Here is a 16,816-nt window from a genome sequence, read left to right as displayed (position 1 = left end):
TGATCGTGGAAAAGTTTAATCTAAGTAAGAGGAAAAAATTGCTGCCAAACACCAGCATCCAATTACATGCAAATAATGATAAATCATCTTTATATATTTCTTTTAAAATTTTGGACAGGACCCCCTTTTGTAATCACTTTATTTATATTACTATATGGACTTGAAAGCAATGCAGTTGAGAAATGTTTAATGAAAGAGTGCTTACTCTGTGCCATAAATTGGATTAGGCATTGTGAAGGAAAAAGAAGAAGTATTAGACATGGTACTTGCTTTCCATGAGAGTCAGTGTGGTATTGGAAGAGAGCACAAAGACTTCAAGAAGATGGGGGTTCAAATCTCACCTCCAACACTTAATAACCCTATGCACTTCACCTAACTGAACCTCAGTTTCTTACATTTTTTTGCAGGGGGTAGTCAGGGCAATTGGAGTTAAGCGACTTGCCCAAGGTCACACAGCTAGTAACTATGTCAAGTGTCTGAAGCCGGATTTGAACTCAGGTCATCCTGACTCCAAGGCCGGTGTTCTACTCCCTGCACCACCTAGCTGCCCCTCAGTTTCTTAATCTATAAAATGGGAATAATAATCCCTGTAGTGCCTACCTCCTTCGTTTGTCGTGAGGATCAATTGAGACGATTTTTTAAAGTACTGTATAAATATAAGCCGTTAGTGATATGTATTACAATCTACTCAAAGGCTTGAAACAATTGGAGAACAAACAATGCAATGTATTTTACACAAAGTGCAAAACTTGGGTGCTGCAGATTCTATGTGCTAGAATAATTCAGAAAAAAAAAATGAAAAACTACATTGCTAGAAACATCAAAGGAAAGCTCCATGGAAGAAACGAGGCTTTCTGAACCTTGAAGGATGGCTGGGATTTACATGGACAGTAAAAGAGGAAAGGCATTGGGCTTTGATGAGACAGAAGGAGTGAATTTCTTTAAAAGTGGTCTGTGATTCAGATTTTTTGCAGATTCAGACTGGTCTTCACCATCATTAGAAGGAATTAGTGAGGTTTGACTGTCCGTATCTTCTATCTGATGAATTTTTCCAAAGCATTTCCAGCACCTGGAGGAAAAAAACTAAACTCTTTTTAAAATTACACAACCAAAAAAAAAAAAATTACACAGCCACCTTCTTTAGTAACACTAACTGTGCGGTGCCTCATTTCCTACCAAACATTCATCAGGGTCACTTGTCATAAGAGGAGGAAAGAGAGACTGATGACACCATCTGCTACTCATTAGGGCTAATCACATGTGACAATGAAGCCCAGTAGCCTGACTCAGGATCTGAGCTCAAAGAGGAAATTATTCCCTATTATGTTGAAACTTCTCAAATCAAGGATAGAACAAATTCACTTTTTCCCCTCAACTAATTAGTGAAATACCAGCTGAGAACAGCTTAAAATATCCATCCAAGTCATTGACTAAGGGAAGAGTCTGCAGCTTTATTCCTATAGCCCACTAAGATGAAATTCAACTAACCACAGAGAGCTTTTTATTTCTGTAGCTATTACATGGGTAAATTTGGAGTTACCGTAAGTCAAAATTGGGGGCTTTAACTCTCTTCCATAGTTTCAAAGGATTCCCTTTGTTTTGTTTTGTTTAAATAAATATCCTGGGGCAGCAAGGTGGCACAGTGAGTAGAGCTTAAGGTCTGGAGACAGGAAGACTCATCTTCCTGAGTTCAAATCTGACCTCAGACATTTACCAGCTGGGTGACCCTGGGCAAGTCACTTAACCCTGTTTGCCTCAGTTTCCTCATCTGTAAAATGAGCTGGAGAAGGAAATGGCAAACCACTCCAGGATCTTTGCCAAGAAAACCCCAAATGGGGTCACAAAGAGTCAGACATGACTGAAAGTGGCTGAACAACAACAAAGGGGTGGTTAACGAGAAAAAGAAGTAAAAAGAAAGTATGAGACTCTGGAGACAGGGATTGAGAGAATGGATAAATGGTATCCACAGATGGGTAATCAGAATAGGGACTGCAAGCTGCACGATTGTATAGTTTAAATAACTAAATCCTTCCTCGCAGCTTTACCAGGTAGGGTAAAACTATTCAATGATAAAGAAAATATGTAGTTATGGTGCCATCTTCTGGACAACAAATTCATTTCAGTTAACTGATGGAAAAATGAGTTTCTATTCAACAAATACTGAGAGTTTTTTGATGCAAGGCACCATTCAGGGCACTAAGAGGGGTTGACCTACTTTTATGATTTCATTGCTATAGAAAACTCCCAGAAAACTCTACCAATATAGGTTAAAGTTTAATCAACATTTAAGAGTTAGAGTTGGCTGGGACACTGAGAGGTTAAGTGACATGTCCAGGGTCACACTGCTAGTAATGTGTCACAGATCTTAGATCCTCCTGTAGTCCAAAGTTAGTTCTCTATTCAGGTCATGACATTCCTTCTCTAGTACTAAGCTTCTTCATCTCACAATATAAATATTCTCCCCAGGGGTTTCTGGCGACAGCTATATTTTCCCCTCTTAACAATGATGCCCAGCTGTGAATTGAACACGGATATTTGTTCCTGGTTGAGATATACTCATATCATATATAACCAGTAGATTTTCAAAATGCTAAAGAGAAATGTTGCCCAAAATATTCGGAACGCTTTCTGTGAAACCCACCTTCACTGTCTTGTTTATTGGATTAAAAAGGGCAGAGGCTTAATCAACCACCCAGTAACCCTCAACTAACAACTAGGAATAACCTTAACAATTTTACATGAAAGATGTGCTTTCCTACATTTTGGTGAACTGTCTGTGTACGTCAGTACAGGAATAAATAACACATGATTTAGTGATAGTGTTTAATAGGACCATATTTCTTAAGTTTTCCAGGGGGACTGGCAGGTTTGCAGTCTCCTAGAGAGAGGAATTCTCTATTGGAACATGTAGTTTTGCATAAACGAATTGGAGTTAATACTTTTTGAGGGTTAACATGAAGGTCCCTCTCTGTCTCCCCAATACTAACAATTTTACCAGACTGTACTGATATCTTGATAGGATAGGAATAAATTACAGCCAGAAAATGACCCTAAGGATTTTCTAATCAAGCCCCCTCTGACACACGTACATACACACACACACACACACACACACACACACACACACACACACACACGGTATCTATCTATATATTGCATACAGTATGCTTGTGATTATAGCATATAAATACATATGTGTATATATGTCAATATGTGTGTATGTACATATAGTGTATACAAAGTGTCCCAAAAGTCTAAGTACAGTTTTAACCTAACTGTGCTAAGATTTTTGAGACACCAAACACATCTACATAGACACATATGTGTGTACATATACAATGTAATATAATATATATGTTATAATATGTAATGCATATATATAATTATATATATTATATATGTTATCTTACAGAGATGATAGTTATAACCTGGGAGTTGACAAAGTTACCAATCAATAAACAGTTATTAAGGGCCTACCACGTATGAGGCACTATGTTAAGCACTGGAGGCATAAAGAGGCAAAAGACAGTCTTTCCCCTCAAGGAGCCTCACAAGCAGAGAGGGAAGGAGGGAGGGAGGGAAGAAAGAAGGTAGGGTGGGAAGGAGGGAGGGAGAGGGGGGGAAGAGAAGGAGGAGGAGGAGAAGGAGAAGGAGAAGGAGAAGGAGAAGGAGAAGGAGAAGGAGAAGGAGAAGGAGAAGGAGAAGAAAGAGGAGAGAAAGAAAAGAAAAAAGGGCTCAGGAAAGAACCTTGGGTAACACTCACAGATAGGGAGTATGATGTGGATAATGAGCCAGCAAAGGAAACTAAAAAGGACCAATGATCAAACAAGCAGGAGACAAACCAGGATAGTAGTTCCCTCCCAAATTACCTTGTATTTAACTAATTTGTATATATTTGAATTTACTGCCTTTGTATTTAGGCTATATCTTTTTTAAAATGTTTTTTCAATCACAAAAGCATTTCTTTTGTCTCCCTACCACCTGTCCCCCATTGGCATAGAAAATAAAAAAGAAAGAAATCCTTTTAACAAATACTCATAAACAGAACTGTTTGTATAATAACATCACGAAGATGAGCAGCCTTGAAAGACTTTGGAACGCTTGGCCATTCAATGATCAACCCGTGATGAAGCAGGCTACTCACCCCCTGCCAAACAGGTGATAGACTGGGGGTGAGGAGCCTGTGGCCTCGAGGGCACATGGGGCCCCACTTGAGGACCTAGAGGGCCACATTTGCCCTGGAAGCAACAGGTTCCCCACCCCTGTAATAGACTCAGAGTATAGAATAAGACATAGATTTTTGGACATGGTATACATATATGTATATGTCTCCCCCATTAGAATGTAAGCTTGTTGGAAATCCACCTTGTTTCATTCTTTGTACTTATATCCCCAACGACTAGCCTAGTGCCTGGCACATAGTAGGCACTTAGGAGATACTTGTTGATTAATTGATCTGCTGTGGGTCACCTGAAAAGCTGTTCCCTTTAAGACACCATATCTTATTTCAGCAGAGGTCCCAGTCCGCATTCTCCCTAAGTGGTGAAGAGGCTCCAAGCAAAGAGTCGAAGGTCTCAACACCCCTGGAGACCCTGTGGGCAGAGCAGAGGGTCCAGGCCCAAAAACCAAAGGAACAAGAACATGCTGCCTTACCCAGCTGGAAGAGCATGGACAGACTGGATGAGACAAGTAACGATTTTAATATATTTACAGTAGGTCTGCATCTTTGAAAAGTGATCTATGGTTGCTTATTAGCCCTCACAACAGGAGCCTTAAATATGAGTCCAAAATAATTTTCTCATTTTTCAAATGCTAAAGCTGGGCCTCTCCCAGTGATCTTGTTGGCAGTAGCTAAGGAAGGCCACATACTCACTTCTGTCAGGAATGATACCAAAGTGACCAGGGAGAACTGAGGATATCTCTAAGGCACAAGTGTTCAATCTATCTCAGAGTTTCCCGGTTCCTTCATAGGCTCAAAAGATAGTTGTAATGGTAGTTCATAATAATAATTCACCTTTATGTAGTGATTCAGTGTTTCCAAAGCACTTTTCTCACAATGATCTGAGGAGGTTATTTCCATTTTACAGATAAGGAAACTGAGGTACAGAAGGTTAAGTACCTTACTTGATGCCAACTCCACTGCTCTTTTGATATCACATACCTAGTAATATGCTTCTGTCTAACTGATGCTCAGCATTTGAGATGTAACTAATGGGTGCATCCAAGCCTTACATTTTCTGTCTTTTCCACGTTCTCATTACTTGGTCCTACTTGGGGCAATGCATAGAGTGCTCAACTTGGAGTCAGGAAAACGTGCCTTCAAATCCAGCCTCAGTTGTGTGACCCTGGGCAAGTCATTTAACCTTCTGTACCTAGTTTCTTCATCTGTCAAACAGGGATAATAATAGCACCTACCTTCCAGCATCATTATAAGGATCAAATGAGATAACATATGTAAAGTACTTTGAAAACCTTAAAACACTATACAAATGCCAGCTGCTGCTGTTAGGACACACAGCAGTAACAGCTATTACATCAAAGTAGTGCCCACTCTTGGCTTCTCCATCCAGGATAAGAGAATCAAAGAATATTAGACCTAGAAGGGGACATTAGTGATCATTTAGCTAATGCCTTCACCTTATAGTTTGGAGAAACAGAGGTCAAATGACTTGCCCAATGTCATATGCCTCATTAGAGATAGAATGCGTACTCCAACCCCAGGTTCTAACCCCAGGCTTCTGATCCTGGTCCTGTGACCTCACACCATACTGACCCTTCCATTAAGATTCACCAGGGGATTCCTTTAAACTGGGGACTTGCCTAATACCCTTGAAAACCACCCCACTTGCAAAAATTCACTTTATGCACAATGGAAAGCACCCATTGCACATGAGCATTAGAGGCAATGTAATATAGTAGGAAGCATGATTTAATTCCTTCTGAAATCAGAAGACTTGGGAACAAATCCCAGCTTGGATGCTTACTATCTGTGGGACTTTACGTAATGTACTTCCTCTCTCTGTGATTCGGTTTTTCTTCTGTAAAAATGAGGAGGTAGAGTCAGATGATCCCAAAGTCCTGCCCATCCTTGAGTTATTCGATGGTCCTATTAAATATCTTTTCTCTCTCAGACTTAGTTTCCTCATCTATCCCATAGATATATCTCTAAATATCATATATATATATATAAAACCTTGTCTATAAAATAGGGATGATGCTAATAATTATGTTGTTGCTAATAATTATGTGTCCAACTCTTCATGACCCCACTTGGGTTTTTGGCACAGATACTGGCGTGGTTTGCCATTTCCTTCTCCAGCTCATTTTACAGATGAGGAACTGAGGCAAATTGGATGAAGTGTCTTGCCCAGGGTCACACAGCTAGTAAGTGTCTGAGATCAGATTTGAACTCATGAAGATGAGTCTTCCTGACTCCAGACTGGGCACTCTATGCACTATGGTGCCCCCTAGCTGCCCAATAATAATTACAGATGACATTTATATAGGTTTTATATACATTCTCTCCTTTGATCCTTAAACACCCCAGCAGGAGAGATACTGCCGCTGTTATTATTCTCAGTCTACAAAGGAAGAAACTGAGGCTTAAGAAAAGTTAAGTGACTTGCCCAGGGTCACACAGCTAGTAAATGTCAGAGGCAGAATTAAAACCTAAATTTTCCAGACCTGAAATCACTGGAATCTCTTTGTAATCTACTTCCCACTGAACCACACTGCCCCTCTTTATCAACCTACCTCATAGGGCTGTTGGGTGGGGAATATTTTGTTAGCCTTAAAATGTGACATAAATAGGAGCTAGTATCATTCAGATTGTTATTAACTTTTTAAAATAATATTAATTATAACAAATAATTGCATTACATCTAATCAGTATAAAATTAATTAATATCATAAAATCATTTCAGTAATATTATTAATATGTTAATGATCATGTTAATAATGAAGCAAAGCAGACCTGTGTAAGTAATCTAAATGTGTATGTGCAAAACCTTGACTACTTGGTGGGCATAAAAGACAAAAGCAGGGTCTGCATCTCAGCTACAAGAGGCCACCAATGTTTCCCAATGTTTCATCTGGCTCCAGGCATTCTGGTGGTGATGCTGGTAAGCATTTTAACACAAGAGCAGCCCCCATAGCTGTCTAATTTGTTTAATAGCAGAGCAAATTATCTCTGGGGGCTATTTCTCCATTAGACAGCACTGAAATGGATGAAGGAAAGCAGCCACGAGGGACCAGGATGAGTCTCTTCAGTTTACTAATGAATGTTGTTCTATTTCATACATTGTTTATGCTTCAGGAGAGCCATTGGTCAAAAGGGCCCATTAGTCCACAACACCTGCCAGCCACTGAGCACCCAGGGTCAAGGAAACTTAATAATCCCAAACTCAAAATCTTGACAGCTCCAAGAGAATTTAGCAGAGCCAAGAACCCCCATAGGGTGTCAACGCTTCAATTAGGTCAGAGGGGTGAGCAAAGCCTGTGCCCAGAGCTTCCTTCCTTGCCTTCTTCTAGCCAGTGTATGGGTCATATCATGGTGCATTCAAATAAAATTCAGATGGCAAGCTTTATTTAAATCCCTCCATCAAAGGCAAGATGTTTGACTTCTGCAGCTCACAAGTTCTATGGTTTTGAAAAGTGGGATTTGAGATTTTAACCTATGCACATATCTCTCAGTAACGTGGCATCCTATGCCAATGAAAGAAAATCCCAGAGTAAGGGCAAAGTCAGCTTTGTTATTTGGAGTGATTGTAATACCAACTCCCATTCCTAGAGTGTCCTAAGGTTGATTAGAGCAGGGCTGTCAGACTTAAATAGAAATGGATCCCTGCAGGTGGCATATTGACTTAGAAATCCACAAATTAACATTATCTATGTTGTGTTGTCTTTTTATTTACTTCGTTAAACATTTCGTAATTAAATTTTAATCTGTTTCTGGATTAAAGCACTTTCTTCCTAACAGCTTCATAAACCCAGTATCAAGCATTATTATCCTTATTTTATTAATGAGAAAATTAAGGTTAAGACAGGTGAAGTGGCATGTTCACACTGCTAGGTGTCAGAGCTAGGATTCAAAGCCTAGTTTCTCCTGTCAAGTCCCACCATGGTCTTTCCATGACCCCATCAGCATGTTTGCTCACCAGACAAAGGTGCTTTGACCTGAAGCTTGCCTCTAATTCCACTTACTGGATTATAGGTTTAGAGTTGGAAGGCTCTGAAAGGTAAACTATTCCATCTCCTTACTTTTACAGATTCACCCTGCCCTCGCTCAGGTAGGACAAGCAACATGGCAGACTGAAAAGTATATTTGGAGGTTAAAAGGTCTGAGTCCCAGCACTGAAAGTCATTTTGCTGCTTGGACTCACAGTTTCTTCATCTATAAGGTTTCCAAACTTATTTGTCCTACTCTCCACTTTTCAAAAAACAAAAATTACTCAGGGTCCCCCTAGGAATCTACTTTCTTTAACCACTTTATGGCTGTTTTTTTTTAATTGCTTCCTTTCAAAAAATGTTATTTTTTTAAAAATAATGCATCTTAAATTTAATCACTTATTTTAAATTTGTGGATTTTTTCCTACATTGAAATTTTGAATGCAATTGTGTCATGTAACCATATAGTATCATATAGTAAACAAGTCATTACATGCACACATTCCTGCCAATGCATGCTGGACTTCCCGACAACGCAAGGACGCACTCACCTGCCAATACTTGCTTGTTAAGACCTGTTGGCAGACTTGACCATTGATCAGTTATAACTTGTATTTTGTGTGTTTATTTGGAAAATAATGTAATCACTATGACTTTAACTCTGCTACGTAACAGATGAAACATGGATGAATAGTTTTTCAAAAATTTTTTATCTTCTCTTTTTTCCTTATGCTTCCTCCACCCCTTTATTTTTATTCAACACCCCCCAATTGCACCTGAGACTACTACCACTCCCCTGGATCGTTCCAGTGCCCACCCCAGGGGTGGTATCACCCACTTGGGGAACCTCTGAACAAGGAGATAATGATTGCCATAATACCTCCCCCCTTCACACAATTGTTGGGAGGATTTCATGAGATTATGTACATACAGCACTTTGAAAAACATAGTAATAACAAAAATAATAACAACAGCTAGCATTTATATAGCACTTCAAGGTTTGCAGAGAACTTTATTCCCATTTTATAGGTAAGGAAACTGAGGCATAAAAAGGTTTAACTAACTTACCCAGGGTCACAGGGTCTGAAGCAGGATTCAGAACTCAGCTTTTCTTTGCTCCTAGTTCCATCCTCTATCCACTACATGACCCAACTGCCCAATCAAAAGTAAAGTTATTATTATATTATGATTGAGGTTTATGTACTCAATCATATTAGCACCAGTCATGGGAAATCTACAGATGAGAGGGAACATGGCATAGTAGCTAGAGAGAGAGTCCTGAATTCAGGTAGGCCTCAGTTCAGGCCCTGCTTCTGAGCTATAATATCTCTGTGGGCAATGAATTCAACCTCTTTCCATTCCCAAGCAACTATCTAAGACTCTAAGGGAAAGAGAAGGTCTTTAATAGAGAGAATTTAAGGAAAAGGAAAGTTCCTCCCTGAGAGTTCCTTGTTTCAATGAAATCACAAGTTTGGTTCATAAATAAATTTACACACACACACATACACATGCACATTGGACACATGACTCTGATCAAGCCACTTCACTCTTTAGTGACCCCAGCAAGGCTGCAAGACAGGAAGAAGCCAGGAAGAGATATTATTACCTCTGTACTGATTAAATCACAGGCCTGGTCACATGTACACACAGACACACATATGTGTGCACACATGTATGTATATATATACATATATATACATGCCCGTGCTTAAATGCACCTATATATACATACATGACATATAGACATGTGTATACATATACTTTTAGGTTTTGTCCTGGCCAGAAACTCTAAGGGTCTACCCCTCCCAGATTGATAGACAGTTTTGGGATGGTAAATTGGGCCATCATTTATCTCAATTCTTACCTAGCCCTTACTCATTGTTGCCTAGGACAAACAGATCCAGGAAAGACCTTAATTTAGGAAGGCCAGGGTCACCCACTGCATCCTGGGCCTTCACCAGCCATCTTGACTTTTGTCTTGCCACTGGACTTCCATGACCGGAAGAGAGAGTGAGGCTGATGACTTTGCTCGGCTCTGACTTGCTTAAATCCGATTCACGTGCAAGTCAAGATGTCACCCCCCGATGTGGTTGGTCCTCTTCAAGAACAAAGGATGAATAATACCATATACAGATATACACACATAAAGCTATTTATGTATTTGGGGCATTTTTGGATAACTTGTGCTATAATCCCCACTCAGTATTTTTAAAAAAGGCACTTTCATAGGACATTAGTTGTGGCAGAACTCAAGGAAATGGCAACTGTGTAATATTAATGCGTTTTCAGGACTAACCAGACAAGAGCATCAAATCAGAACCCAGTTGAGTGGGCTCAGCTCCTTGACTAGAAACCAAAGCCATCAGCTACCCAAGTCCCTGCAGCTGTTCTGTTCATTTCCATATGTATGTAGGTGGTATGCCACGATACTAGGCATCATTGGGAGGTGAAACACATGAAGAACAGAGGAGTTTGGCTGAGTCACATAATGTCTAAATTGTTTCATTTGTGAGTAGGGTTACCCAGCCTGATATTCAATGTCAGAACCCTAAAGCTGAATTGTCACACCCCTCCTCCACTCCTTATTCTATAAGTCAGTGTTGTCCTTACAGCCCTCAGAGCACCTGGGCTAGGCAGGACTTAAGGGGATTTCTTGTATCTCTTACCTCTCATGTTCAAGTTCGACCCATAGGAAAGAGAAAATTGTAGTGGGATCAGGGTGGCAGCCTATATGGTAGGACATGTAAAAGAAAGGGGATTCATTAGGGTCCAACCTAGCCCTGAAATCCTGTGGCTGTATCAGGAGTGGGGAACCTGCAGCCTCAAGGCCACACATGTACCATTCTAGGTATACATATGGGAACTTCTTATAGAACTTTTAAGAACAACTCAATTATTTCACTCACCCCATTCCCTGCTAGCTTTTCTTCTTCCCTAGAATTTTGAGATAGCTCTTTGTGTTCCCATAGAATGGTCATGGAGGAGCCGTCCCTCATCATTTTAAGGCAATGAAAAGCTACCTTTTTTACACCCTACTTTCACTCCAAATCTGTTGAGGGTCAGTATTTTTTTTTGCTATTTGCAAGGCCATAAGCTTGCTTAGAAGCCCAGCCTATGAAAAGAAAGATACGGTTTGCTCAAGAATGCATTTAATGGGGATCATGAAGCATATAGATGATGAGGGAAATTCTTAACTCAGTAACAAACCTACAGTCTTAGATTATCAATCTCATGGACCAGAGGGAGGCATTTCTAGCTTAGTACAAACAGAAATCTATCCAAAATGATGACTGTATAGTCAAAATAAAATTTTCAACAATGATCCTAAAAATATAAGGTGCACAATTATTCTCAGAAAGAGGATGATCATGGATTTGCAATAGATTTCTAGGGGTCTCGCCTCAACTTGAGGTTATACAGACTTTCCAGTTCCTAGCAGATGAAGAGGAAAAGAAAGAATATGAAAGAAAACCCTTGTTGGTATCTCCACTCTGGGTCAGAAGAATAGCCTTCTACCACCTCTGTCTACAGAAAACTTGAGTAGCCACTGCTGGTCCATCCTCGGGAAGAAAAGTAATGCTGAACAGAGTCTTCTATTCTCCTGTTCAACCTAAGAAAGAGAGGAGAAAGGCAACAGAACCAAAAGATACCTTCTGTCATGGCTGATCAGAAGGAAAAAGATAAAGCAAGATCAAGAGAGACTCCAGAAGAGTCGAGCCTCAAAACTCTGCTTCCTACTACTGATCAAGTCAGTTAACATGTCCTAGTTCTCGAACACTGGAGATTCATCATTATCATACAGCCTACATTCAAAGTTCTGGCAGAGGAGTCCATTTAGAACCAAGGAGGCTATATTTGCAATGCTTCCCCTCCATCTGTGACCCATAGGGTCCATCCTACTATTAATCTGAGCCAAGTGAAAGTCAGTGAACACCTGTCTCCCCTTCCCCCATTGCAAACACCTAGAAGGTATCAAATTTACTATGCTATTCAGCTCCAAAATACTCATGATGGAAAAAGCTATGCACATCCAGAGAAAGAATTATAGAGTCTGAATGCATATTGAGCCAAGCTATTAGCTCTCTTTTTTTCCTTCTTTTTTGGTTTTGTTTCTCCTTTCTCATGGTTCATTCCACTGGTTAATTCTTCTTTACAACTTGACTATTGTGTAAATAAGTTTAATGTGAAGGTATATGTAGAACCTATATTGGATTACATTTCATCTTGGGGCAGGGAGAGGGAGGGAGAGAAAATTTGGAACTCTTGTTCCAAAACTTGTGGAGCCGAGTGTTGTGAACTAAAAATAAAAAATAAATTTAAAACAAATTACTACGTCATTGCCAATAATAGTTGAGCCAAGGATTCCTCATTTGTGTTTCTTTTCTGCTCTTTCTAGATCCAGACCCTGTTTTGCAAAGTGCTGATGGGAACTGGGTGGCCCTGAAGAATAAGCCTTTTCCTCACCCCCGCCTTCTGGCCAAACCAAAGAGCCAGGCATTCCAGGCTCTGGAGAAGGAGTCCAGTGTGGTATCTGCCTATGATGAGATGGGCTCAGATAGTGAGGATGACTTTGACTGGAATATGACCCTGAACAAGCTTCATCAGAGACCCCAGGGCCCAGAAAATTCCTATTCCACCGACTCCCAGCATCATACCGAGTGGGCTTATGGTCATGACCAGTGTCCCCGAGGAACCTCCCCCTCCTCTGGGCCTTACACTAACCCTGAGACCATGTGCTCTGACTCAGAGACTTCTTCAGTGAGCTCTTCCCGGGAAGTTCAAGGACCAGCCAAGCGACCTTGGCTACAGAGAAAGCCCCCTAGCAACCATTCACTAGAAAAAGCACACTCACAAGGAGGGCTGGATGTGAATTTCAACCCCCAGGCTGCTGACACCCAGGACTCGGACAGCAGTGATGCTGAGGACACTCACCATACAGCTGACAAGCGGTCCAGGAGATGGAGGAGGAGTAAGCCAGCCTCAGATGAGCTGGATGAAGAAAAGCCCCCTACCCAAAGCCAAGAGAAAGATTCAGACTCTAATCAGGTAATAGCCCCATATTTTATTAACATTTTTAAAAAGCTTAAGAGAAGGAGCATGGCAGAACAGAGAAAAAGCTAGCCACCAAGACAAGCTCTGCCTTTGACAGATGGGCTGAGAGACTCTGGGCAACTTATTTATCCTCTCCTGGCTCTGATCAGACCTCTGAGATTATATGTTATAGAGAAGGTGCTGATCTGCTTTGGCAGACCAGGTTTCCATATACTAATGAAATTACAGGACCAGGCCCTGTCCTTATTCCTATTTTTTAAAACTTGAATTACTGCTTTCAGAAGTCCACTAGCCTACTCTGAAACCCTCAACAGCTCCACATTGCCTATGGAGTAAAGTCCAAACTTCTTGGTCAGGCCTTTAAGGCTTTGCACAACTTTGCCTGAACCTAACTATGAAAACTAATTTCCTGCTACTCCCCTACAAGAACCCTCTATTCCAGCCAGACTGGTCTACTCAAAGTCCCCCTTAACATGCCATGCACCCCTCCACCATCTTTGTTGTTAATACAACAAATATTAACAGAAGCATAGTACAACGGAAAGAAAACTGGCTCCCTACCTCTGACACTTACTGCTTGTGTGACCTTGGTCGTCACTTAACCTCCATGGGCCTCAGTTTCCTCGACTGTAAAATAGAAGTGTTGGACTAGATGACCTCTAAGGTCTCTTTCTAGTTCTAGAGCTATGATGGTATGAGTTTACAAATATTCAGTGCCTTTTATGTGCCATGCACCATGCTTAATCTGTTCTCAGAGGAGGTGCCTTAAACTCCCTGGCTCCCTAATCCCATCTTTATCTATCCTTCTGGATACAGCTGAAATTCCCCCTCCTGCAGGCAGCTTTCCTGACTGCTCAAGCCCCCTGTGATCCCTTGCTTCTTGGGATGTCCCAACCCAGAGACCATTCTGAGAATCAGAGTCTAAGACCTGGAAGGAATGTTAAAGGTCTTCTTTTATAGATGAAGAAATAGGGGCTCAGAGAAGCTATTGATTGTAGAACTGGACTACAAGACCATGGGATCACAAGTTTAAGGCTGGAAAGGATTTAGAGGCAATTGACCCTACCCTTTTATTTTACAAATGAGGAAACTGAGGCATAGGGATATTTAGTGACTTGCCTAGGGTCACACAGCTAGCATATGAGGTAGGATTTGAACCCAAGTGTTCCTGACTCATGAGTTCATACCCTCTCCACTCTCCCATGCTCCAAGTTTTCAGAGCTGGAAGGAGCCTCCCAGATGAGGAAACTGAAGCCCAGAAGGTTAATGATTTACCCAAGTCACACAGGTAGTAAATAACAGAAACCACATTGAAACCCAGGTCCTCTGATTACCCAGCCCAGCCTTCTTTCCATCACATTTACATTGCCCCTCACTCTAGCTCTTCCAGAGTCTGTTAATACTGAATAATAAATGACTGTGTAGAACCTACTAGAAGCAAGACACTCCATTAGGTGGCTGGGATACAAAGAGGAAAACAAAATGGCCCCTGCCTCCGCAAAGAGCTGGGGGCAGGGGCAGGGGGAGATAAAGCATGTCCACAGAGAATGGTAGATGTGATCATTTGAGCAGGGTAGAGAGAGAACTAACTAGTCCAAGGGGATAAGAAAAGGCTTCACGAAGGTGATGCACAAGGTGGGCTTTGAAAGAAGCTAGAGATTCTAAGAGGAAGAAGGGAGGAGGATGTACATTTCAGGCATGGGGCCAGCCAGCTCATGGAGATGAAAATTTGAATTCTGAGTTCAGGGGGTAGTGAGTTGTCGACTTGGGCAGGAATGCAACAGGTATGAAGGAAAATAGTGTGTAATAAGCCTGTAGAGGTAGGTTAGGGTCAAAACTCTTCATGACCTGGCCTTTCCTACCTTTCCAGTCTTCTTAAACCTTACTCAAATCCATGTATTTTACAATCTAGTCACTTTGTCCTTCTTACTGTTCCTTGAACAAGGCAGCATCTCCCAATTGCATATTTCCATTGGCTGGCCCCCATGTCTGCAATACCCTCTCGCTTTCTCTCCTCTTCCTCAATTCCCTGGTTTCTTTCAGGTCCCAGCTTATATAAGAGGACTTTTATGCTCCCCCTGAATGTTGGTGCCTTCCCTCTGTTGTTTATCTTTAATTTATCCCATATGTAGCTTGTTTATTCAAAGCTATTTACATAGCCTCTCCCCAATTAGACTCTGAACTCCTTGATAGAGCTGTTGGGCTTTTTCACATTTACTTGGCTCCCCAGCACTTATCACAATGCCTGGCACATCATAGTAGATGCTTAATAAATCCTGTTGCTTGAGTTGTTGAAATTTAACATTACAAAAGACAATTTGTGGGGAGGGAGCATCAGAGAGGGCCTTTGGAATTTTTTTCAAAGGTTCATTTTCCCTAATTTGGAAATGTTGACTCAGTTGGAGAATGAGTCTAGAGGAGAATCTGTTAGAAAAAGATGGATTATTTTAATATGACTGGGCCATTCCTAGGGCTTTATGAAAACATTAATATAAACCTTTTCTCTAGGTTCAACCATTTTTTTCAAACATTATTCAACTTTTTGCCACTAGATGGTGATAGTGCTTTATTTCCTGGAGATTTCAGAGTCAAGTTCACCACATGGTCTAGTCTGCATATCGTGAATATTTCACTAGCTTCTATCAAGTGAAAAGAACCTTGTGTTCTGTAGCAGGTCTCAGGTTTCCAATATAAGATTCACTACACACACACACGCGCGCGCGCGCGCACACACACACACACACACACACACATACATATGTTCATGCATGTATAGATAAGGAGGGAGAGACAGACACAGAAAACATTATAATGGCTATAAATGATATAGATATCTGCAGAAGATTGCTCCTCCAGTAATGCAGACTTCTCCTCCAGCAGCATCCTCCTGCATATCCTACCATTAATTTACTTCATGGGGGCCACTTAACATGCAGGGAGCCTTCTCCGAGGTCCCTTGATGTATTTATGTGGATTAAAATAGCCCTATCAGGTACATACATTAATTATTTTTTAAAATATTTTCATTTTAACAATTCTGCAGAATTCTGAGGGTTAGCTATCTGCAGTTTTTTGGGAATAAATATGTACACAAACACATGTTGTGAACAAAATTTAGTTGATGTTTAAATTAAGTCTATATTCTATGAATAACTCTAAAGGTCATTTAGAAATTGGTACATGTGATCAGGTGTGGTGGCACATGAAATCCCAACTGCTAAGGAGACCGAGGCTGGCAATCTCATGAGCTCAGGAGTTCTGAGCTGCAGTACACTGAGCCAATTGTGTGTCTACACTGTCCAGCATGAGCTCATGGGATTAAGGGGCCTCCAGGTTGCCTAAGGAGGGGTGAACTAGCCCAAGTCAAAACCAGAGCGGGTCAAGCTGCCCCTATCCAGAGGAGTGGTAGGAGTGGGCCCATAAGTAGCCAGGTAATGTACTTCTAACCTATTTAAGCTAGGGAGACCCAATATTTTTTTAAAAATAATTAAAATTAAAATACATTAAATTTTAAAAAAGAATTGGCACACATGAAAAATGTGAAGTCTTGTAAAATGTTAGAATGAAAACAATAGGATTTTTGTGGATTTTGTGAATT

At 40.8% G+C, this 16,816-nt stretch overlaps 1 protein-coding gene across 2 annotated transcripts in view; it reads left to right on the top strand.

Moving 5' to 3' along the window:
* Positions 1-16,816, top strand: part of LOC118851980 (myosin VIIA and Rab interacting protein) — a 93,345-nt gene that overhangs the window by 24,070 nt on the left and 52,459 nt on the right. The window contains exons 6-7 of one of the 2 annotated variants that reach the window (XM_036761591.1): positions 4,515-4,689; positions 12,563-13,212. In XM_036761591.1, coding sequence (XP_036617486.1) covers positions 4,515-4,689; positions 12,563-13,212 — 825 coding nt within the window. Of the gene's footprint in view, positions 1-4,511; positions 4,690-12,562; positions 13,213-16,816 lie in introns of both variants that reach the window. The other variant, XM_036761590.1, reaches the window with a different exon arrangement.

This window comes from Trichosurus vulpecula, chromosome 5, assembly GCF_011100635.1.
Source record: "Trichosurus vulpecula isolate mTriVul1 chromosome 5, mTriVul1.pri, whole genome shotgun sequence".
NCBI lineage: Eukaryota > Metazoa > Chordata > Mammalia > Diprotodontia > Phalangeridae > Trichosurus > Trichosurus vulpecula.
The sequence above is the reverse complement of the archived record's forward strand: the minus strand, read 5'-3'. Positions and strand labels throughout refer to the sequence as shown.